This window comes from Symphodus melops, assembly GCF_947650265.1.
Source record: "Symphodus melops genome assembly, chromosome: 8".
NCBI classification, from domain to species: Eukaryota; Metazoa; Chordata; class Actinopteri; order Labriformes; family Labridae; genus Symphodus; species Symphodus melops.
In genome coordinates, this window is record NC_136698.1 from 27,322,887 (window position 1) to 27,347,732 (window position 24,846).

General features: G+C 42.3%; 1 protein-coding gene across 4 annotated transcripts; it reads right to left on the reverse strand.

Annotated features, from left to right (window-relative positions):
* Nucleotides 1–1,174: 1,174 nt before the first annotated feature.
* On the reverse strand, nucleotides 1,175–22,883 carry clocka (clock circadian regulator a). Of its 4 annotated transcripts, none has more exons than XR_013779690.1 (24): nucleotides 22,694–22,882; nucleotides 18,172–18,226; nucleotides 11,971–12,150; nucleotides 11,783–11,880; nucleotides 11,620–11,679; nucleotides 10,665–10,813; nucleotides 10,487–10,578; nucleotides 10,286–10,375; nucleotides 9,520–9,640; nucleotides 9,295–9,408; nucleotides 9,092–9,210; nucleotides 8,609–8,691; nucleotides 7,283–7,389; nucleotides 6,887–7,034; nucleotides 6,724–6,799; nucleotides 6,498–6,639; nucleotides 6,291–6,391; nucleotides 5,940–6,062; nucleotides 5,414–5,563; nucleotides 5,133–5,333; nucleotides 3,936–4,123; nucleotides 3,586–3,844; nucleotides 1,736–2,380; nucleotides 1,175–1,690 (listed from the first exon to the last, which is right to left on the reverse strand). XR_013779690.1 is itself a non-coding variant. In XM_079350112.1 (24 exons), the coding sequence occupies exons 5-24, from the start codon at nucleotides 11,800–11,802 to the stop codon at nucleotides 2,108–2,110; spliced, it is 2,616 nt and encodes an 871-aa protein (XP_079206238.1). In that variant the 5' UTR covers nucleotides 11,803–11,880; nucleotides 11,971–12,150; nucleotides 13,276–13,376; nucleotides 18,172–18,226; nucleotides 22,694–22,882; the 3' UTR covers nucleotides 1,719–2,107. The 4 variants fall into 4 exon arrangements, 3 of the variants coding, with proteins under 3 accessions (XP_079206238.1, XP_079206239.1, XP_079206237.1); XM_079350112.1 differs by lacking the exon at nucleotides 1,175–1,690 and adding an exon at nucleotides 13,276–13,376 and having other exon boundaries at nucleotides 1,719–2,380; XM_079350113.1 differs by lacking the exon at nucleotides 1,175–1,690 and having other exon boundaries at nucleotides 1,719–2,380; nucleotides 5,940–6,059; nucleotides 22,694–22,883.
* Nucleotides 22,884–24,846: the final 1,963 nt, after the last annotated feature.

Below are 24,846 nucleotides of genomic sequence, written 5' to 3' on the forward strand. Positions count from 1 at the left end.
TTTAGAGAAAATTCTTTTTTTTTTTTTTTTATCCTTGTGAATTGATAGGTTGGCCTCAAAAATGAAATATGACTGAAACTAAACTATCAATATTTAATTAAAAACGAAAAATTGAAGAAGAAAAAAAATGTGACAATTATTATGATTTATTGTCCATCCATTTTGTGGACCATGTGGACTGGTTGGGTTAGGTGAGCCCGACTATATCTACCCGGTACCTCTCGACCTCCCGTACAAGCTCAGGCTCCTTACCCCCCAGTGAGGTGACGTCCCAAAATCCAGAAATTGTGTCCGGGGATCTGGTTGCCGAGGCCCCCGCTGTCGATTGCCACCCGATCCACATTGCACCTGACCCCTACGGTCTCCTCTGTGGGTGGTGGGCCGAGCCCCACGGGCAAAGGCTCGGCCACCAGGCGCTCTTATACGGGCCCCGGGCTACAGTGTATGTACGATTTTAGGATATTAAAAGAAAAAAAAAATGCTTATTTTATGTATTCAAATTCTCGTGTTACTGATTTAAATTCTTTCTATTGTTTCTTCTGGAGCGTGAAAACAACTTTTTGCTGCTTCTCTGGATGAATAAATGAGAAAGTCATCTCTGCAATATGAGGAGGAAAGTGAAAACGTGAATTTTCTGAACTATTGAACGTAATTAATCTAGATGTTGTGTTATCTCAAACTGACCAGCAGGTGGCAGCAAACGAGAACGATGAGCAGAAAAAAGGGAACGCTTGTGTGAGTAAAAAAATAAAAGTTAGACTGCCTGTTAATAATGTAATAATTGATATATTTTCTGTCTAACCGTAACTATAAACGTGTCTACCTTTGGTTTGGGGACAAAAAAAAAAAAACATTTTAGGAGGCCGCCATCTTTAACACCTTTCACATGTTACAGAGTTATGCTAATTCGTTATGCTAATTAGTTATGCTAATTACATGTGTTATGTGCGTTAGCTTATTAAAAAGCTCAGATGATCAAACTGAACAAGTCAAATCACAGAACGAGAAGGCTGCTTTATGTTGAATTAACCATCTCTCCTGGTTTATAAATCTTTTATAATTAAAAGCTTACAATCATGTAACCATTAATTCAATGGATAGAGAAAGGGCAGGTTATTATTAAATCATCCCCCCTCCCCCCATGTGAACAAAAAACCAGTCGCACACATGGAAACAGGTCTGAAAGGTTTGGTTTTATGTTTTGAAAATAATTATCGATCTGTGCTCACATTTAGCTGAAGCTTGATCGTCTTCGTTCACATTCACGAAACTTCAGTCGACTGAAGCCACAAAAACTTCAACACACTCCTTTAATAAATGTGAAGGTTCAAGGATTAAACAAACTGACAACAAGCAGCGTGTGTGTGTGTGTGTGTGTGTGTGTGTGTGTGTGTGTGTGTGTGTGTGTGTGTGAGAAAACAGCCACTGAGCATTTAAGACTTTTTTTTTTCTGAGAGAAAAACGAAGCTTCAAAAAAGAAAACAAAAACAAACTGAGAGCGTTTCATTACATGCATTATATAAAATATTAGTTCTTCTTTCTCATTATATTTACACATTATATTACACATCATGTTCTGTACAATAAAAGTCTACATCACATTCTGAAAAATATTTTCATTTCCAATTTTACAATTACACAAACGATAAAACATCCCAAACAAACAAACAAACAAACAAACAACAAACAGCTTTGCAGGACGTCCATGAAGCCTGAGAGTTCTGCCTCAAATAACTCTGTGAGGGGGGGATGGAGCCACACACACACACACACACACACACACACACACACACACACACACACACACACACACACACACACACACACACACACACACACACACACACACACACACACACACACACACACACACACACACACACACACACACACACACAGGGGGTTGTGACTCCCCGTCTTCTCAGAGAAAAGGCTTTGACCTGGACCTGCGGCGCACGCTTCCAGCTCCTCTGCAGCTCAGGAGTTCTTAGTGCAAACAGAAAACATTGGTGTGTGTGTGTGTGCGTGTGTGTGTGTGTGTGTGTGTGCGTGTGTGTGTGTGTGTGTGTGTGTGTGTGTGCTGGGGGGCTTCTTCTTCTTTCATCTTTCACTGAGGCTGAGCGGCTGAGCGATCAGACAAACTGTCCGTCCTGTGAGGAGCTAACGCCGGTTTCTGCTGCTGCTGCTGAAGCTGTTGATGATTCTGTAACTGTTGCTGTAATTGTATCTGTTGTTGTTGTTGTTGTTGTTGTTGTTGTTGTAACTGTTGTTGTAACTGTTGTTGTTGTTGGCTGCTGGCAGTAAAGGTTCCCTGCTGCTGCAGAGACACGGCCTGCAGGATCAGCTGAGTGGACTGATTCCCGTGAAGAAGACGAGGAGCCTGAAGAGGAAGAACAGGGAGATTAATGACACCACGTGATTTTATCCTCCCGCTGATGAACTCTCAGTTTTTCACTCCACATCAGCTGATCTGACTTTGTTCAATTTAACAACATTAACGGAGCCCTGATACGATGAGTCACCATGGCAACAGGTGACAGAGAGATCCTCATTCTCTAAGCATCTTGATGGCCTCGGCCCACATCTACATGCAGACATACAGTGAATATGAACATGTCTGTTCACTTCATAATTAATCAGAGTTATAATATCACAGGTCTGTAATTGAGTTTGATTGATTGATTGATTGATTGATTGATTGAGGTCCAGACTGGTGGAATGGTCTGAAAGCTAAAATGACTTTTCATTCAGATAAAAAACCAGCAGAAGAAAAAATGTGCTCTCATCTTTGTCCTGTTTAGTTTGTTGTTTCTCGTCATGTGATTATTATTCCCTGCAGAGTGATGCAGCCGCTTCATCTCCTCCACTAAACAAACATTCAACCTTTAACATTGGAGTTTGAACAGCAGTGTCCAAATATTATTATTTTTTTTTTTGTAATAATATTGTGAAGAACTTTTTGTATTTTGACCTCTTCAAAAATAACATAAATGCAAAATAAATAATTACTTAATTTTTTTGTTGAAAAAATAGTAAAAGCTTCACAAAAGAAATCCTTTTAAAAAAAGAACATGTAATACTTTTTTGTTCTTCTTTATCTGTTTTTCTCAGAAGTCTCTAAGGTGGTTATATTTTAGTAAAATCTTTCTGTATTTAACTCAGGTTATTAAAGGGTTAAACAACAGTCTGCTTGTTTGCAAAAATGATGCAAAGGTTCATTTTATATTTCATAAAAAATGTGGAAAATAGTTTTAAAAAAAAAATGAAATAAAAAAAACAGACATTGACTGAACATTTCAGGAATATCTTTCAGCCGTCGCTAACATGAAAAAAAAAAAAGGGATCTGAATGAGGCATCGGGACAAAATCTTCTGATTCTTTGATTGAGGTCGGGGGCCGCAAAAAATCCCCTCAAGGGCCACAAATGGCCCCTGAGCCGCACCTTGGACACCCCTGCGCTGCAGGATAGCCTCGCTAACATCTCATGGATTTCTATTCAGACAAAGTGTGAAGCTCCATGAACAGGAAACGAGCCGAGCCGATTGGTTTGTTTTTTGTAATGATGGCGGTGTGATGTGGTGTCACCTGGAGGAACTGTGTTTGCTGCTGGTTCAGAGGACTCTGCTGCAGCGCTGTGACCTGCGACTGCGTCCGAACCTGCTGCTCCTGCTGCTGCTGCTGCTGCTGAGGCTGCTGGGAAATTCTGATAGTCTGCGTCTGCCCCTGCTGAGGAGCGAAGGCCGTTACCACCTGGCCCATAAACATGGTGGTGGGGACCATGACGGCGCCGCACGTCATCTGACCCGTCACCAGCTTAGTGAGCAGCTGAGGCGTGGCGGGGAACCTGCCGGGGACGAGAAGACCACGGACACAGAGACGGTCAGCTTCTGTAACCATAGCAACAATAAGAGGTCCAAACCCGAAAAGGTGCAAACCTGATTTGCGCCCCTCGGTCCTGTGCGAAGGTCGCCACGGCGGGGGTGTTGGCCCCGGGGTTCTGAGACAGACTGGTGGCGATCTGGACCACGTTAGTCTGGCTCTGCTGAGGGATCATCATGGTGTTGTAGAGCGACGCAGGAAGTGGATTCTGTTGAGGCTGCAGAGTGACGGACGACCGCTGAGACTGAAAAACACAGAAGAAGAAGAAGAAGAGCGAGTGATCAGATCCAGAGGACAGGAAGCAGGATTCACATCTTCAAAGTGTTTTCATGCTCCAGAGAATGAAAATATTTTAGGAAGCAAAGTTTATAAATCAAAATCCAAATATTGAATTTTCTTCTAATGATGCACAGAGAGGAGTAAAGACGATGACCCGTTATTCAGCCGGCTCATCCGTGATCCAGTTGAGCCTGTAAGAGGGGCGTTTGTACGTTAACTGATCGGATTCACCTGGAGTGAAAGGTTTCAATTCATTTAATTAAGTTTTTTATTTTATATATTTTATTACTTACTTTCACTTTTTTATTATTATTATTATTATTATTATTATTATTATTATTATTAAGCCCTGAGGGGGAGATTCTGGTTCTGTTATTATTTTAGAGAAATGCTTCTCAATCAAGCTTTATTTGTAAGATCAGATCAGATAATCCTTTAATCATTTACAGCAGCAAAGCAGGAAGAAAATCACACAAAAAAAAAGATAAAAATATAAGTGTAGAAAAAATATGCATCAAAACAATAATTAAAGAGCGAGCAAAATATGCATAAAAAAAATAAAATAAAATAAAACAGTGTTATCTAAAGACACTTTGGCATGCACAGGCCTGAATCACACACAGGCACGAGCAGGACCTGGTGCTCAAGGGCACCTCGGCAGTATTCGAGAAGTGGTCTGGCACCTCTCCGGCTACCAGACCAACTTCCTTGGGACTTGAACCAACGACCCTCCCGTTACCAACCCAAGTCCCTACGGACCCCCCCCCCCCCCCAAAAGCACATTCCCTGACCGGGAATCGAACCCGGGCCACTAGACCAGATTCATGAAACGATCGTTTCACTTCACTAAATGACTGCAGATAAAAACGACTGATGAACGCCTGCTGAGCTCTGCATGTTGTCAAACGCCATGGCATCATAGACGGCTCCTGTTGGAGGTTGAATTTCCTTTCACACCGTGTTCAAACACTGACCTGTGAGAGAGCCATGTTCTGATCCTGGAGCAGGGTCTGCTGCTGGATCTGGATCTGGGTCTGGGTCTGGGTCTGGACCGCATGGTGCTGCTGTATGTTGTTCTGCAGAGGTCCTGCAGAGACCAGCTGACCCTGCATGGTGAGTGTCCCCGCCTGCTGCACGGAGCTGACGTTCAGCGCGGCTCCTTTCTGCAGGAGCGTCTGAAACACATGAAACACGACACCTTGAAGCACAAAGAGCGCCGACGTGTTCGTCCTGTTTGTTCTGTGCTCGCTCGGACCTGCAGACTCTGTCCCTGCACTCTCTGCAGCTCGCCCTGGATCTGTCGCAGCTCGTCCTGCTGTCTATGGATGTTTGCCTCGATCAGTCGGGTCCTCTGCTCCAGCTGATCCTTCAGGTGCTGCATGGCTTCTATCTGACTGGAGATGGACTGGAGACACAGCAGGGACACAAAAGGACAAAAAAAAAGAAACAAGGTCTCATGAGTGTCCAGTGAAGACACCAAACTTAAAGCAATAACAGTCTGACACTTCGGGGATGATTTACCCCGATTCTTCAAAAGCAAACAAACACTTCTGAATTAGCACGGCCTGCTTTATGAATGAATGAAAATCCTCAGTAATAAGATAATGAAGCACGAAACCGTCTCCTCCACTGTCTCCTCTAAAATGTGGACGACAAACGTTAGCATGCAAACTTCCAAAGTAGCTAAAAGGAGCCGACAAGACTGAGACATGTTCAGTGTCAAGTTTTGAGAAAGGATTTAATCAGGGTCTAAAACTAGATGATGATGATGATGATCTTACCTGGCTGTTGATTTGAACCTGCTGTTGCTGTTGTTGTTGTTGTTGTTGTTGTTGTTGTGGTTGTGTTTGTAGAACCATGGATGGAGCCATGTTCTGTCCCGTGTTCTGGGAGCTCATCGACTGCTAAAAGAGAAAAATACAGACAGCAACAGTTCAATCGAAGCAAAATAAACGATACAGAACTTCAGATTCAAATTAAAAAACTGCTCCGAGTTTCTATTCGAGGAAAATCTGGAGGCTGAATGAAAACTGTGTGGGAACAAACAGAACAGAAGGAGGGGGAGGGGGGGAGGGGGGGAGGGGGGGAGTCAGAAACATGACACCAGGCGCCGTGTTTACTCTCTCTCTGACCTGACTGCTGACAGACGATCTGCGCTGTGACGTCACGTCCATGGCGGAGACAGACTGTCGGCCTGGCGTGCTCTGCTCGCCCTGCAGCTTCACCTGAGACACTGACGGGGAGACAGAAAACACACGACGCTCGAATGATGGCGAACAGGAAAAGATAACCGACGTGAATAATAATAATGAGGCTGTAACAGGATGTGATGTTCTTACAGGCGGGCTCGGACGCGGCGGTGTGCGAGGATTTCCGTGAGCTGCGGGACGAGGCGGAGGGCGTCTGGCTGTGGTTGAAGCGCTCTAGCGCCTCCTGCAGGCTGGGAGTGTTTCTTTGAGACTCCGAGCCTGAATCCTGAGACTGCGGAGATGCGAGGGAGAGAAACGGTGACGTGAAGCGTCAAACAAACAACCTGTAACTCTCAGAGCGGTTCAAACTTCTCACCTTGTCTGCTGCGACCTCAGGCGGGGAGTCATCCATCCCGAGCTCCCTGCGCTGCTCAGATCTGACCTCGGCGTAACTGTAGGACATAAAACACCTGATTCAACATGGTGGTTACAGTGACGGCGCCGTTTGTCCCGTGTGGTCGTAGAGAGCGCCCTCGTACCTGACCACGGTGTGCGTGCAGACGATGAACTCAGGTCTGGAGTTCCACTGATGATACGTGATGTAGTAATGAGTCTGAAGCCAGATCCACTGCTGCCCTTTGGTGAGGAATCTGTAGTAACAGGACTTTCCTTTCCCGTACTGCATCACTGCAGACACACACACACACACACACACACACACACACACACACACACACACACACACACACACACACACACACACACACACACACACACACACACACACACACACACACACACACACACACACACACACACACACACACACACACACACACACACACACACACACAGGGAGGACAATCAGGCTCAGGCTCACGCTCACAAAAACAAAAAGTCTGACTGTGGATGGGCTCAGTGTGACGAGGACTCACGGTGTTCGTGACATTTCGCCAGCGTCTCCAGGTCGTCCACGTGGTAGTAATCGTACCCTGATGTACCCAGGACCTCGAACGGCAGGTAGCCGATGATAGGGGGCGCTCTGCACAAACAAACAAGGATTTGAATTATTAGAAGAGGACCTCATAATCTCATGAGGCAAAATAACTCTTATTCCCTCTTCAGTCTCTGCTGATTAAAGTAGAGCGAACTAAAAAGGAAGCTTTTGGAATCATCACAGGGTCCGGGATCATTCGCTCCCATGTGATTTGATTCCACCGACCCAAAACCGCCACGGCAACAAAGACTCATCTGTGAGGAGTTCACACGTACACCTTTGACTCGTCGTGTCCGTGGCCTCAGGTGAAACTCCCTCAGCTCTGATTGTTGTTGGTTTGTTTCAGAGAAAACAAACAGTCCGGGTTTGATGTCTTTGGTGCTGATGTGAAACATTTCCAGTTCTCGTTTGATGATCAAAGTTCGATCCAGCGGTCTCCTTGGTAACGGAGACTGAAAAGACCTTGCACTGTTCTAATGTCATCTGTCTGAAGCCTGGATGTTCTCACATACAAATAAGTGAATCTTTTAAGTCAAGATGGGAGACCTTGCACATCAGTGGTGATGCATACATTAAAAATAGACGGATTTTACGAACACTAAAAATTCTAAATCTACAAAGTCTTCCGTTTATTCTTCTGCATCAAATCTAGCGGCCTACGCTGTCGTCGGCTACATACTTGTATGTTTGTGTCTCCCTAAAAACACTGGCTGCTCGTGAAACTGTGGCTGAACTGAAACCAAGCAGGAGCAGCTTCATCTTCATCTTCATCAGCAGTTCAATGCAAAGAAGATAACAGAGAGCGTGGACTCCATGCAGAAATGTGATTATAGTCAAACTATCTAACTATTCTGACTAGGAGGGGGACTTTAACTGTTAATTACGATTAATTAACTACAAGAAAATAACGTCTTAAATGTTTTTAACACATTTAATCACAGTTTGCCTCATAAACAGTGCAGAACTGTTTGTCATTGCTACGCGCTAGCTTAGTGCTAGCTTTGCGCATAGCTTCGCCACAAGTACAAACAAGAAGCATAAAGCATAAAATCGACCAAATGACTGTCTTCAGGACCAAAATTACTAATTCAATGTCTGATAAACTTACAAACAAATATTGTGATGCACTTAAAATGCGATGAATTAATTAGAAAGTCCTGAGTTAATTAGTTAAACATGTTTTAATCAAGTCCCACCCCTAATTTTGACACAAACAGGAAACCAAACATAAACATTTAAACACAATAAGAAACATAAACTGTACCTGTGATCCAAGAAGAGAAACTTCCACTCTAAACTGTGTCTGGAGGTGAATTCCTCGTTCGGCTCTTCTACTGTGCACATCTCCTGAGAGGGAAGAAGGATCGATTTAATCATATGTCATCAACAACAATAACATGTATAATCTGTGTGCTGATGCAGGAAACCAGGCAGCTCTGCATGGTCAGTGAACTCTTTACTTTTAACAACAGATTTTGTTTGGATTTCACTTTTTTGGCTTCTCTTTAAAACCAGTTTCAGTAAAGTTATCAGAAGCTGCTGAGTCAAAGTTTGAATTCTTTCCACTCTCAGCTGAGAGAGAGATTTAAAAGAGGTTTTAGATGAAAACAGAGACAGCCCGGGAGCCGCAGCAGAGAGTCACCAGAATGTGTCTCTGCAGGAGGTGAGTGGGCAACTCGTCCCTGTCCTATTTAAAACCTGCTTTAAAAAACTAAATGTGTGTCAACAGGATGAGACTGATTCCCACCTTGATAAACTGAGGTTTGGCGAGCCTCACAGTCGCTATGAGACACACTTGCTCCTCGAAGGCGGACTGAAGCGAGCGCTGGATCGCTCCGTCAAAACCGTTTCGGTTACAGTTAGGCACTGAAGACAAACGGAGACAGTCAGATCTCATAGGAAAGGAAAAATGAAATTCATGTTTAAGAGCATCAGGGTGGATTCACTCACCATTATTCAGGGATTTAAAGTTTCCTATGAACTTCACATATTCGTACACAGGAGGCTCTTTGGGGTCCATCGTCCCTCGGAGCATATGGCAACAGAACTCCAGCTGATTCTTTGCTAAAAAAAAAAAAAAAAAAAACAAGAATGAAAGGAGAGAATTGGCTTCTGGGAAATAAAATATCAGAGTCAATCACAAGAAACGCTAAAACATGAGTAAAAGATTCGTACTTTTGAGATATTCTTGAGACAGAGTCTCTCCCTCGAGGACGTGAGACGACAGAGCTTTATAAACCTCCGACTGCTCTCCTTTAGGCAGGAAGTTCAACAGATTCTGATCCACAAGATCGGACTGAAACACAAGACAACATCTTTCAGCTTACAATCTTTGAATACGTTCAAATAAAAATCTACAGTAAAATTTTTATTGTTCTTTAAACAAAATGTGTACAGTGTCTCACAATGCTAACATCTCGTCATAAACAAGATGTGCAAACTGTTACATGAACTATGACCTTTAGTGTCAAAAGTGCAATATTTTCATTTCTATAAACCCTTTCCCACCCAAAAACAAACACTTATACCGATACAATAAAATAAATAACAATAAAAAAAATAAAAAAAATAAAAATAACAATAAAAAAAATAAAATAAAATACGTAAATAAATAAATAATAATTAAAAAGAAAATAAATAAATAATACTTTCAAATAAAACAGAAATATGGTAAATAAATAAATAAATGGCGAAGGGGGGGGGGGGTCTCCTTTGGTGATGTAGGTATTTGTGTTCTAGATTTCTGCTTCCCTTATCTACAGTAAATATTCCTAATGTGGGCTATCTTTACGCCACCTTCAGGATGAATGAAGGAAAAGGCCGGGCAAATATATTCATACGGCACCTTCGAGCAAGAGACCCCTGAGGCACCATGGCAAAGGCAGAAAGTTATCATTTCAAATGATTTAAAATGAAGAAAGGAGCAGATCTCTGTGCTCACAGGTAAGTGTTCCAGCAGACACGTCACGCTCTCAGAGGCGTAGATTATATTCCCATCAGTCATAATCGCCAGGAAGAATCCATCCAACCCCTGCAGCAAAAAGCATATACAGTAAGCACTCTCAACTTCATCCACCTTTGTCCTGTAGTCAAAAAAGAAACACACACACACACACACACACACAGAGAGCTCTAATCACACCTCCAACATCAGCTGAGTGAACTCTTCATTACTGAGAAAAGGAGGCTTCCAGTCCTGTCGGATCTCTGTGGACTCTGACTGAGCTGCGATTTCTAAAACGAGAAAAATAAATAAAATAATCTGAATGATGTCGGAGTTAAAGTGTGCAGAGCGTCGACCTGCCAGCAGAGCTCCTCACCTTTGTGTTTGTGCAGGTAGTCGATGCTCTTCTGTAAGATCGTCGACTTGTCTATTTTGCGGGTGTTTCCGGGCAACATGGTGCCCAGCTCCTTGATGAGTCCGTTGAACTGATCTCTGCGTTTCTTCTCCAGCCTGTTACGGGACACGCTGTGGGTTCAAACACAGTGTTAACAACATCATTCATGTTTGTCCACTGAATGAAGGAAAACACACGTCTGTGAGGGCATTTAATCACAGTTTGCCTCATAAACAGCCCAGAATGTTTGTCATTGCTACGCGCTAACTTATCGCTAGCTTAGTGCTAGCTTATTGCTAGCTTTTTGCTAGCTTCGCCACAAGTGCAAACAAGCAGCCTAAACTCGACTAAATGACTGTCTTCAGGACCAAAATTAGTAATTCATCGTCTGATAAACTTATAAATTCTAAATTTATCGCTCTGGACTGTAGACCACTATTAGTGGTAGAAGATAAGGGGTTAGAAAATGTGCTACAGTTAGCAACGTGTGATCCAACTTTCCAGCTGCTGTGCAGAAAAACTATTTCAAACAAGATCCAACAGCTTTATGAAACTGAGAAGCAAATAACACTGCATGCATTGTATTCATTCATCCACCAAAATCCATTTAGACTGAGAAGTGTTGCTGTTTAGGGCAAATATTGTGATGCACTTAAAATGCGATTAATTAATTAGAAAGTTCTGAGTTAATTAGTTAACGTTTTTTAATCAAGTCCCACCTCAGTATAAAGTTTATAAATCATGGAACTTTTTTTAGGGGTCTGAGTCACTAATGTGTGCTCAGACTTAAAAGTGGCGTTTCCACCAAGCGGTTCAGTTCGGTTCGTCTCAGTAAAGAAACATTCATAATGGATGGGCGTCTCATAAGCAGTGAAGTGGTTTCACAATGGAGGAGGATTTTAGTAACACTGACTGTAGCAGAGTACAGGGGTCTGACCGTTTAGCTTTGTCCTTGTCATCGTCTTCATTAAAGCCATCGTAGATGCTGCTGTCATCCCTGCAGAGCGCACAATCAAACATTAGAAGAAGAGCTCCTCGCGCTCTGTGCGTGTAATGGAGAAAAAACAGAGACAAATGTGAAAGGTTAGTGTTTGACTCACCGGTCAATGCTGGAGGTCATCTTGCTTTCTGTTCAGGGTCGCAGTGTCCGAGAGTGTGACGGGTGTTTTAACCGTGAGGTCGACATCTGTGAACCAACCTTAAGAGGATTAAAAAAAAAAAAACACAAACATGAAGGGATGGATTGCTCACAGTGATTTTTTTTAAACAGTGCATTAGTTAAGCTTACCTTACTGACGGTAGAGTCAGTCCTGTGAGAGGAGGAGGAGGAGGATGATGCTGGATGAGGAAGACGGGCTCCGGATGGTCACACTGTGGCGTGCGGTCTGGTGGGAGGAAAATCTGTCAGTTTTATCAATCAAAGGGCGGGAAGCCGAGGATGTCTTCGATGAGCTGCAACATCCGAGTCCTGCACAGGGTTACAAAAACACACAACACAAGTTATCATTAGAGAAGTCTCTGCAACTATATCTATCTATCTATCTATCTATCTATCTATCTATCTATCTATCTATCTATCTATATATATATATATATATATATATATATATATATATATATATATATATATATATGATGTAGGCAGTTGAGAAAAATCCATCGATGCAAATATGCAGCTGTATTTCAAAAAAATACAAACCTGTAAAATTAACAACATCAAATCATTAAAAAAATCAATTACTCAATTATTTTATATTCTTGAGAAAAAGAAACAAAAAAAGAAACACTGGCTTTACATGTCAGTACAAGAATAAATAGATGTCAAGAGAAGTTTTACTTCTTCCCACTCTTTTTGGGAAGTCTTTTTTTTTTTCTTTAGAATTATACAATTGTTTTTGTTTGTAATTATTTATTTTCGTCTGCTTTTTTAATCTTTTTGAAAAAAATTATTTTCACTGTTTTTATTATGTTACATGTTCGGCATAAATAAACAAAACAAAACATATAAAGAAGGTAAATGAATATGAATATGTATTTCTGTCTGTCCAACAACAGAAAAGAAGAAAGAAAGAAAACCGAGCAGGCTGACCTAAAAGAATGCAAATTAATTAATTAATAATAATAAAAATAAGACATGAGAGATAAATAATGTGTGTTTTTATGGTTAAAATGAAGATTATATTTGACTTCACTTTACAGGAAACCCCCGGTGACACTTAAAGGCTAAATATAAAACAAATAGAGGATTTCAGAGTGCTGACACATTTATTTTGGAGCACGCAGAGAAAACAATGGCCTGTTCATTTTCACGTGTGGACTTTTTCCTGCTCACTAAGATAAGAAAGAGAGAGAGAGGGCGGCAACATCTACAAGAAAAGAAGAAAAAAAAAAAACAATAACTGGAACGCTAACAAAGAGTGTCACACGAATGAACGATGAGGAGCAAAGAGAGGATGACAGAAATAAATAAAAAAACTGTTTGCATAGTAAGGAGAAGTTGACTCAGCGGTAACAGCTGCAGAGGAGAGCGAGCGTTGTGTAAGCGCTGAGAGCAGAGGTTGTATAAGCGTGATGTCATCGCTGCTTCACTGACCTGCTGCCCCAATGACCTACTTTCCTTCTCCTCCTCTGATCTCACTTAATCACAGCTCCAGAGGAAAACACCTCGTCTTCTGAAATCACAACACATCCATCCTGTCTGTCGAAAAAAAACAAAAAAACTGATTCATACGCTAAAAAATCTTCTGCGTTCGCATCAAGGAGAGACGGAGCTGAATGTTCAACAGCTGATTATCAGACGTATCGACCGTGCAGATCAGCCGGCGTGCTCAGATTTACAAGCAGGAGCGACTCCGAAGCATCACATCCTGAAAACTCTTCATGCATATGTTTTCTGATCACACAGCACTGTTGAATGTCAGTGCGTGTGTGTGTGTGTGTGTGTGTGTGTGTGTGTGCGCGTGTGTGTGCGAGGGGGTGTGTGCACGCTGATGTAGGGCAGCAGAGCTCAGAGGATATGAGTCGCTCCGAAGTGGATCTGTGGCGCCGCTCGTCACGCAAACCCCCCCCCGACACACCCCGCGCCGAGGATGCCAGCCAGCGCGCGGTGACTGTGCCAACGGGCGGCGCCATGGCAACCGGCCTCGCTGTGTGGAGGAAGAAAAAAAACAAGTCAGACTGCAGATTCTTCCTCCATCGCAACTCTGAGAACACGGACAAAGAGAGCTGCGGCGTGGTCGATCCACGCGGCGTTAAAACAAACCGAATCAGTCAGACGCTCACGAGAAGAGCGAATCCAAAAACTGAAGCTGTGCCCAGTGATCCACTCCCACCAGTGATGCAGCTTCTTCTCTGCTCCAGCACACAGGATGATAACATGTCTGCATGTCAGAGTACAGCTGGAAAGAGACGGACACTTGTTGATCTGCAGACTGAAATGAAAAGAAGAAGAATAACTTCTCTTTCCCCAAAGTGGCTCCAAAAAAAATAAAAACATGAAGATACGAGCGTTTAAGGCAAAGGGACATTCTGTACCTTGTTTTTTTTTATTATTTAGGATGTGATGAGGAATGAAATTAAAATGTGGTTAAATTTCTACGGCAAGAAGAAACTTGATTAAAAGCTAAACGGGTCGGAGGACACCAGAACGTTACGGTCTGATGATGTTATCGATGCTCGAGATCCGATCTCATATCGGGGCCGATATTCAAGTAATTTACCGATCAGATGTCGGATCGACGTCATTATAAAACGATCTAAATCATCGACATGCAGACGGAACAGCTTTAAAATATTTAACTTAAACCCGACAGTTGTTGCTGCTTCTTGTTTGGATGTGAATGAAATGCCCTTCTCAAACTCTTCTGATGTTGTTGTGATTCTGTTGAACTCCACGCGGCTTTCATAAGGACGAAGGTTAAACCGATGGTTAAAAAAAAACAATAATAACAAAATAAATCTTTAGCTCAGGCCGTCACAAACCAGTGCTGCACACCGGCTAGTTTTCATTTAAGTACCAAGTTCCTCATAACACCTCTCGATTGTGTCGTAATTATTCAGAAAAAAAAAAAAAGAGGCCGCGGTCCGTCTGCAGACAGGCCTGACATCGATATGTGCGCCCTCGTTGTCACAGCAACCCCTGTGTTTGTTTTTGATTACGTGCATCACATCCTGACACACCCGAGAGCAGCAGATTAGCAAACCCTTAAAACCCTCCTCGGTGTCACAACACAGACCACAGCGTTCACCAGGTTTCTAGACTACGGGTTTTTTTTTTTGGTTTTTTTTGTTTTTTGCGACTTTAAATTCGACTCTGCACAGACGACACAAAAAAAAAGAAGAAAATAAAATAAACCGCTTTTAACAGCTGCCAAGAAAGCAGCAGAGTCCCTGCCAAGAAGGTCATAAAAATCAACAGTGAGGGATGTTTGTGGTGAACAAACGAGCTCGGACTGATCCGAAGTGTTGTCAGAGGAAGAAATGCGTAAAGGAGGGACGGTGAAATCCATCAGAATTAAACAACTTTGATATGAAGCAAAAAAATAAACAGATTTTTTTGTGATTTCGTTGGATTGACGGTGGATTGTCTTTTCAGGCAGGGAAGGTCATTTCCAAAAACTAGCATGATTTTAAAAGTAGCATCCTCAGTCACCCCCCTCCCCTCTGTGCTCCCTCTAAAGCCACGCCCCCTCACTTACATGCATTAACGCCATTGGTCCAGAAGCTGATTTCAGCTCATGCTGAGTGTGCGCTCGTGCATGCACGGAGTAGAGAGGCGTGTGATTGGTTTATAAAACATGCAGCAGTACGTGTTTACAGCTGCTACAGATTGTTTCTTTTTCAGAGCACCTGAGTTATTAATTACTGTCAGGACCTAAAGACAATTTAGACCAGAAACTTAAACAGTGTGTGTGGAGGAAACGACCTACCCTGCCTTCAAAGGAGCAATGTGTGACATATCTACTCTATATCTTCTAAATTACTATACCATCAGCATCTATATGTTTTGATTCTGGTCTCAGGCGGTTTTTAGGCTGGTTTAGATTTAACTGATTCCACCCGAGCTAAAAAAGCCTCTGCATGTTTCTAACGAGCTCCACCAGCAGAAACGTGAGAAGTTACAGTGGAGCAACAGTCAAACCTTTAAGTCTCCCGTTAGCTTTTAAGCTCTAAACCGTGATCCAGGGACCAATTACAGTTTAAAGTTTGTGTCTTCAGTTCAGTAAATATCGCATATATCTCCACCAAAACAACAAAGTGCACCTTTAAGTTTGTTGAAATAACATCATCATGCTGCTGGACCGTCAAAATTAACAAGTCAAGGCGCTTTGTGAGCTCCATCCTTAAAAGGAGAAGTGAACAAATTATAAAATGGTTTCAGATCATGATAAACATGACAGCAGCCCTCCGCTGGCAGCCCTGCAGCGTTCTGCCTCACAGAAGGCCTCCAGAGAGCTGGCTGATAAGGAGACACTTGGCATGTGGGGAAGGTTTTCCTGAGCTGTAAATCAGGACAAAAGCTTCTCTCTGGGATTCACAGACTTACAAAATGAAAGTATGATGTGGGATCTGTATGTAGAAATGAATCAACTAGAACAGATCTGTTTAAATACCAAAGAAACAGCAAAGCCTCAGCTCACTGGACGCGTCCTTTTCGATGCTACATTTGATCTTAGCGTTAAAACACATTTTGTCCACGCTGCCCACCATCCTTCTACACAGGCCGTGGTACTGACCCGACCCTCCTCTCCATGCAGCCGCTGCAGGTACCAGATCGGCTCGCGGTCCTGCGCCTGCTCGTGACGTCACACAAATTTACACTACCCACGAACACAGAGCGTTTCTGATTGGTTGAGCTGGCTGTTACCGTGGAAACATTTCCCACCCCTCTGTTGCGGTATGTTTGCCAACCTTGACGCGAACAGATAAGTCTTGCTAGCAGGCTAGCTAGCTAGTTAAGCTAACAGGAAATGAACTTTTTCCCACCGCTGTAAATGTAGTTTATATTTTCCAGGACACAAACTTGAAGATAGTTCAACACTTGCATGAACAGTATACACACTTTAAAAACATAAGTTACTTAAAAAAAAAGCGATAACCGATAATTCGCAAAGGATTGTGGGATGTGGAGTTTCTTGACTTCGGACAAAAATCAATGAAAACAGTCTTGTACCGTTGCCTTTTTTATTCAGTTTTTTAAAGTCGTTTAGATGCTGAATTAATTATATTATCGTTGTAGTATAGTTTCGCTCAAAGACCCACAAAAACGCAAGAAATGCATAAACTCTCAAAGTATTTTGTGTGACGTCACGAGCAGGCGCAGGACCCCGAGCCGATCTGGTACCTACACCGGCCTGTGACACACAAAAGGACTCTTTGTTTTTTCTTCAGACAGGAATGTTGGAGAGGTGGGCTGCTGCAGCGGGAGGGCGGGCTGCCTGGCAGAGGCCCCTCGGCTGCTGCTGGCGTCCTGTCCCAGCGGAGCCAGGAAGGCAGCCAAGTGGGCCTCAGAGTGAAGCCAAGTGGGTCGGCAAAGTTCAGGGGGGGGGCGACTGGCAGCAGCAGATAAGCAATCAAGAACGACTTTAGACGACGGTAAATGAGGAAACCATGACTTCACATTTGTTCCCACACAGTGAAGAAATGATGCTTGAAACTAGCTGAATCAAGAACTTTCTTTGAATGATATTAATTTAACTCATGACACCAAACAGTCAACACTTTCATCTGCATTTCATTATTTAAAGAGACCCGTGTTGTGACATCTACTGAACCTCCGCGTACACAGTTCCCCAAATTTACTAAAAGTGCAGATAAACACCTGACCAGTAGTTGGCGCTGTGACCTAAAGGGAAACTTCACCCATAAGCATTAAGCTCTGTATCATTACAAACATGCTAGTAGTGTTGAACGGTCGCTAATCCAGACCTCATTCTTTGCCTGAAAGTTTTCTTTACAGACTTTACATCCCGCTAACTCAACAAATGAATATCTGCACACACACTTCACTTTGTCCAGGAGAAAATCGCACTTTGTCGAGTGCAGTTAATCACAGATAAACAGAAGGTCATCGGTGGCGCTAACATGCTAGCTCGCTTCCTGGTTTTAGGACTAGTTCCTGTGCCGGTCTACAACGGAAGCAAAATGAACTCCTCATTAAACCAGGAGAGACTTTGTGTGAAAGCATCAGTGCAAACACGACATATTATATATATAATAATAATTATATAAAAACATCCACACATAAGCAGTGGTCAACATTTCCCCTTCAAACAGGAAGTAGTCTTGAATTTCCCTCGGGATCAATAAAGTATCTATCTATCTATCTATCTATCTAGTCAACCATATCCCATCATTAGAACCGTCTGCAGACGCTCTGGTGACTCCAGTGAAAACATTTCATTTACAAAATGTGGAAAGAAAAAAAACAAACCCAAAGACTGAAGATCAAAAATAGACGAGTGAAATATAAAATGATGAATCCTCTTACCTTCCGTCTGTGAGCGATGGTTAGCGTTGGAACAGCTTCACCTGATGACGCATCACTGCAGGAAACACAAAAAGAAGAAAAAGTGACTTCACTGAATCACAACTCAAAACATCTGAGTCACTCAGAGCTGCAGGAAGCCTCGCTCAGCGGGCGCCAGCCGAGAGACGGAGGGCTGAAGCATCACAGGAAGGACGTTTATTAACTGGACAGAGATACAATGAACCGTCCTGTGTGAGACTCACAAGTCCCGTTTCCACCGAGCGGTCCGGTCTGGATCAGGACGGTTCGGTTCAGTAAAGTCTGATCCTGTTTATGCTCTATGTGGTCGGCGGCGTGCTAGCCGGAAGCAGATAGCTGCGTTAGCTATGTGATAGCGTGACATCATAGCAGCGCAACAACAGAGTACAGCGCTAATAAATTCAACAGTAAACAAAGACCGACATCCAGCAGATCATCGACTCCGTCACTGAAGTGTTTCCTCCGTAAACATTCAGCAGCGACGGGACGAAATATGAAATATGACCACCGCTGACTTTTTTATTTTTTTAATGAAAGAAGAAATGAAAGTAAAGCGAGAAGACGAAAAGAAAGGACAGAGCTGCAGTTTATCTCTTTACAAACTAACATCATATTATTTGTTCTGAGGTCGGATCGATGTTCTTGGTTCCCCAACAGAACGGTGCCAAAGTGCAGGACGGGACATGTCGCCTTTAGTCGATGGACACGCCTCAAAATACTGAGACGAACCGAACTGAACCGCTCGGTGGGAACGAGGGTCAAGACGAGCTCGGGGAGGTTCTTCTTCTTCTTCTTCTTCTTCTTCTTCTTCTTCTTCTTCTTCTTCTTCTTCTTCTTCTTCTTCTTCTTCTTCTTCTTCTTCTTCTTCTTCTTCTTCTTCTTCTTCTTCTTCTTCTTCTTCTTCTTCTTCTTCTTCTTCTTCTTCTTCTTCTTCTTCTTCTTCTTCTTCTTCTTCTTCTTCTTCTTCTTCTTCTTCTTCTTCTTCTTCTTCTTCACGTCTAAGGCGTGCACACCTCGCCTCAGTTCTGCTGGATTATGGGAAAAACACCAATCAGGATTCATTCAATTGATATTGCAATCACGATTATTAATCACGATTATTCCCCGATTCTAAAAACACCTGCACCACATGCATTCATCCAACATGCCGACTCTGAACACGTTAACATGCTGGACACTTAAAAACAACAACAACACATGAAACACTGAACGCACCACAGTGATCATTTCTGTTCACTGAAACCATCGTTCAAACTGACGCTCCATTAAACGTCACCTGTTTTTATCACCACAGAAGTTTATTTCTCTCCTCGCAGCACTTCCTCTCTTCTCATTTATTTCACTGTGTGTTTATAATGTTCTGTTGTTTTTTTTGTTGTAATTATAGTGGAGAGCGTTTTCTACCCATCAGTGCTGTAGAGTCTCTCTCTAATCTCCGCTCTCCTCTCATGTTTGCTTTTCTTGCCCTTTTTTTCAGTTTTCTGTCCAATGTTAAAAAAAAGTGAAAAATGGAAAATAATTCAAAAATTAAATCTTGTTGATTCGGACCAAAACAGCGGGGGTCGACGACAGGTTTAAAAAAAACAAAAAACAAAAAAAAAAATGACCTACAGCTAAAATAAAAACAAATAAATTTCTCTTCCCTCTATTTATATTTTTATAAATTATTATGTAATGATTTATTATTTTTAATTAAATTATTAATTATTAATTAAATATATATTTATATATTTGGCCCATAAAATCCAGTGTAAAGTAGAAATGTTTTCTTTAATGTGCAGAGCTGACGATGTGACAGAACAGGAAGTGTCAAATATTCATGTTTGTTTGTTTTTTGGGGGTTTTTTTGGACCTTGATGTGAATTTAAGATCGTCAATAAGAATTTGGATGATTATGATTTCAAACAGGAGCTTAATTCAGCTGATGTGTGCTGTGTGGATGAATCCAAGCGATGTGATGCGAGCGGCTGTGAGTCGCTCTCGGGTGGAGAGTCGTGTTTTAGAGTCCGATCACTCGTGCATGTAAAGGGTTAAAGACTTGTGATAGGCCTCCAACCTGCCCGTCTCTCTTTTACACTCAACCGTCTTTGTCTCCATTTGGCTCCAATCAGACACGAACCAAAGTGTCTCAAACAGCTTTGGATGGCGCCTCTAGTTTCCGTGATGGCCTTAAACGCATCGTGTCGTAGTTCAGGGCGCCGGTGGCCGATGTTCAGAGGACGCAGTCTCTCTCTCTCACTCTCCCTCCCTCTCTCTCTCTCTCTCTCTCTCAAACTTGTTGGTTTATTTACAGTTACAAAAAAAAAAACCTGAAGACTAAAAATAAATCCAGCAGATCAGAGATGAAAGAGTTTAAAGCTTTTAAAAATGGCCGACATGATGAATTTATGAATTCCTTCTTCTTTGACTTTGCGACCTTTAAACTGGTTTTTATTTCTGAGTTTTGTTCATGAAATGAAGCAAAGAGAAAAACACTCTCAACAAACTCTGTGATGGTTTTTACATCAGAACACCGACAGAAGAATAAAGACAGGAAGTAGAAAGACAGGAAGTAGAAAATATTAAGACTTTAAAGTCACACATGCACAAAGCAAGGCGCCGTGCGTGTCGATGTGAATGAACAGAGTTTGTGTTCTGCAGTAACAGTGGGATCTTCTTGGCCATCTTGGTCGAGTTGAAAAGTTCAACATCAAACATCCTCCGTGTTCGCCTCCTCACCGCCATCTCTGCACGCCAGCGAGAAAACACTCCACAGGTGTGACTCACTGTGCAAGAAAAGAAACGTGATTTGCTCGGCTTCAGTGATAAAAGCTGCGGAGAGCTCGGTCGCTGTGTGTGAGTGGAGGAGGGATTTCTCTGCAGCTCGCGATGCGTTCACTGACACTTTGTGGCCTGATATCACGCGTGGAGAGAGTTCAAGAATCACACCTGTGTGTTATTATGTCTCATATGGCTTGTTTTTTACTTCATCCAGAGTGTATGTGGTTTGTTTTCTTCACCAGTCTGGACACAAAAAAAAACACATGATATCGGATTTTTCCAAATCTGATTAAAAATCTGATTCCATCAGATCCGACTCAATCTGGACGTCTCGGTCGCTTCAGTGTGTTTTCTGCGTCACCGTCGAGACATCACGACGACGACGACGTCAACTTTGGTCAGTGAACGAAAACAAGCAAGAATCAAAACAAACAGGAAGTAAAAGAAGCCCGTTACCATAGAAACCAACGTGGATCAGACCAGGTCAAGGGGTCAGATGGGATCTGGTCACTCTGTAGTGTGCACAGTGAGTCAGTGAGATCGGATTCTGGCGTCAGTCTGAACAAAGCCGAGCTGCTCGTCTCGTCCACGGTCACATGACAGGGAGGTCAAGTTACACCGCTGACGCCGTCATGTACCAGCAGCTTCACACTCATTAACTATCAACGGGATTATGGGTAAATATTGTTCTCTCATTTAAAAAAAATATGCAAAGCAACATTTGGTCATCTGGACCCTGGACCCCTTCAGGTGAGACACTTCAGGTGAGACACTTCAGGTGAGACACTTCAGGTGAGACACTTTAGGACCCGCTCATTATCGTAACATTGAAAAGCTAATTTGAATAGTAAGTATTATGGAGCACTTTGCAACGATAGAATTAGGCGACATTTACACTTTACAAAGAATTCATTTTATAAACTTTGAGAAAATGTCGGCTCAGTTTGGTTTTTTTAATCGTTGCAGACGATGAAGTGACCGACATGTCACGATCACATTGATCCATCAGCACAGAACTAAAGTGGACAAAAACAGCTGTTTATATTGTTTGCTAGAGGTCCCAGTTCATATATATTTTCTCAACGATGCAGCACACTTTCACCTTTTTTTGTAAATTATATTTCAGTATGTAGCTATTTCACATATGCTGCAGAAAAACACGCAACCTGCAACCTGCAACATGCAATGGATGCACAAACACCACATGTATGATTAAGGCTTCAGCATGCAATATATTTGCTTAAATAAAGTATGTCATAAGATATGAGCGTGTGTGTGTGTGTGTGTGTCATAAAGTATATTAGGTCTGTTGCAATAGGAAATTGCGTTGACATTTTCCCACAGCCCTCACAGACACTTGGTAATCAAGAGATTGGATAAATATTTGTATCTGTACAGATGTGATACAGATGTGATTTAGTCCAGGTCAGACTCGCAGCATGTCTGCAAATGAGTCAGGAGAGTAACACAGCTGTCTCAGATCTCTTAATTATCACAGGTGAAAAAACACTGATGGAGGGGTGGCAGGTAATAAGCAGGTGAGATGTTCACGCTTGTCAGGTGATCTTATGCCTGTAAAAACAGCCACACACCCCGGTACAAGCTTGATCATCTCCGCCCTCCTGCTGCAGGTGAAGCCGGCCGGCACATCGGGCACTGATTCCCACAATGCTAACGCCAACTAGCTCAATGCTAACACCAATTAAAGCCGCAAAACAACACATTTAAGGGTTGGCACACTTACTGCGACACGTGACACGCAGTGCGAGGGCTTCCTGACCCGACACCAGGACGAGCACCGTGTTTCCCCGCTGGTTATAGAGACTTTGTAAGGTTGAAATAAAGCGCAGTGAAAAATTCGTCCCGCAGTAATGTTGTGTATGTGTGTCAGCTCACTGCTAGCTGCGGCTAACGAGACAAGCTAACTTCAGCGATGGGAATCTCGGCTCCTTTTAGAGATTCTACCATTTTACTCCAATAAAATATTCGACTCTTTTGGCTCTAGAAAGGTTAGCTACTAATATTACAGTTATAGTTACTAATATTTTTTTCTATAAAGCAGGAAAAATTAGTATTAGACCTATTAGTATTTTTACACAAATTATTTAATAACAAACTAATAATAACTTTTTAGCCTATATTACACTCCCATAAATTAACATATGACTTTCACTTTAAAATGGATATATTATCCACCTTTTCAAACAGTCCCCTGTGGTCTAAATGAAATATCTGTGCTGTGCTTTGGTCCAAATATAACATGAATCAAGCAGCAGAGTATGTGACCCTGTAGAAACCAGATCTCTCAGAACGCTCCGTTAGGTGTGTGTGTCTCTTTAAATGAGCCCCGCCCCACTGAGTTTTCCCAGTAGACATAACTCCTCTGTAGTGGAAAAAAAAATAGCAGACCTGATCCAAAGTTGGAGTTGGAGTCAATGGGTGGAGATACCGGGATTTCTTACCAGAGTTCAACTTGTGATGTCACAAACTGAGAGAATTTGAAATGGAGCATTTTTCTCTCTGTGGTAAGACTTCTGCAAATCACAAACAAACGACTGGATGGATTTATGTCTAATTTTGAGGGCCATTAGAACCTCAGGTTACCCAAATAAATGTTCAAAAACACTGTAAAAGTGGATTTTTCATAATATGTCCCCTTGTATATAATATGTATTACCTTCAATTTGTTTGACAAAAACAACATGTTTTCTTTAACTTTAATTCAACATCAGCATGTGGCTTGAAATGGGATTTTTTTTTTTAATTCTAGTTGTCTTAAAAAATTGACCAATTACTTCATCACATTGTTAATAAATGTTGTCAGCAACAAATGTAGTTCAATTTGTAATATTTAAGGAAGTAGATAATGTAAAAGAAGAGGACTTGACACAGAGCCCTGAGGAACGCCGGTAGTGACTGGGGAGAGCTGTGATAGGAAGTTTTAAAGAGGACAGAGAGAATAGACGGGCTTTGACGAGGAGGGGAACGGAAGAAGATTTCATTTTTTGGATGATCCGAGAAATGTCTGCAACAAACTGAAAAGAGGAGAGAAATGATAGTAGGCTGGACTCGCTGCTCAACTAATTGGATGAACTGAGGATAAAAGCATGTGTCTTATCTGTATAATGCAAACAATCTAAGACGATGGCTGTTGTTCTTTAACTTTTTACTGTATGTTTTGTGTTTGAGATAGTTTGTGTCCTTCCCTAGCTATAATCATCAAATGAAGAATGTTTGCCCTCCTATATATTTGTCTGGATGATAAACTTAATAATTGCCCCATTAATCCGATCAGACATGGAGCAGGAGGACATGTCGCCATCAGTAGCAGACAAAAATATTGGGAAATATCAAGTATTTTTTAAATGACTGACTATGACATCAACAGTAGCCTTGACTTGAATGTTGAGCTGAACGTGCTTGGAGCCTCCATGCAAAAAAAAAAAAAAAGTGCCACGCTCAGGGATTACCCGGGCTTCCACCTGCTGCTGCAATCTTTCCCAAACTTGGGGTTTATTGTCTTGTTCATTTTAAGTGAACCTCTGTAAGCAAAGGAAAACAACAGCTGTTTCAGGGGAGTTGGCTCAGCTTGTTTTCTATAGTGAGTCGTACGTTAAAGCCGACTCGTTCTTGAACTGCCCATCTCCAGCTAACATGGAGCAGCATTAGATAAGAATGTGGGTCAGCGGGCCTCCGGCCAGTTTCTGTCACCAAGCTCCAGAGAAACTGTCCTGTCTGCAGATTTACATGTGCCAGGAGCTCTCTCTCTCTCTCTCACACACACACACACACACACACACACACACACACACACACAGCGGCGGCAGGTAAAAGAGAGACAGACACACAGGTAGGAGGTCACAGGTAAAGATCTCACTCTTACCCTGAACAGTGCCT

What these genes read in the sequence shown, in the direction of transcription:
- clocka (XM_079350111.1), bottom strand. Translation starts at nt 11,802, where the DNA reads ATGACCTCCAGCATTGACCG. An exon ending in TTTCTCTTCTTGGATCACAG is followed by an intron (nt 7,390 to 8,608) that starts GTACAGTTTATG and finishes TTGTTTGTGCAG; the next exon opens with AGCGCCCCCTATCATCGGCT. An exon ending in TGCACGCACACCGTGGTCAG is followed by an intron (nt 6,800 to 6,886) that starts GTACGAGGGCGC and finishes TATGTCCTACAG; the next exon opens with TTACGCCGAGGTCAGATCTG.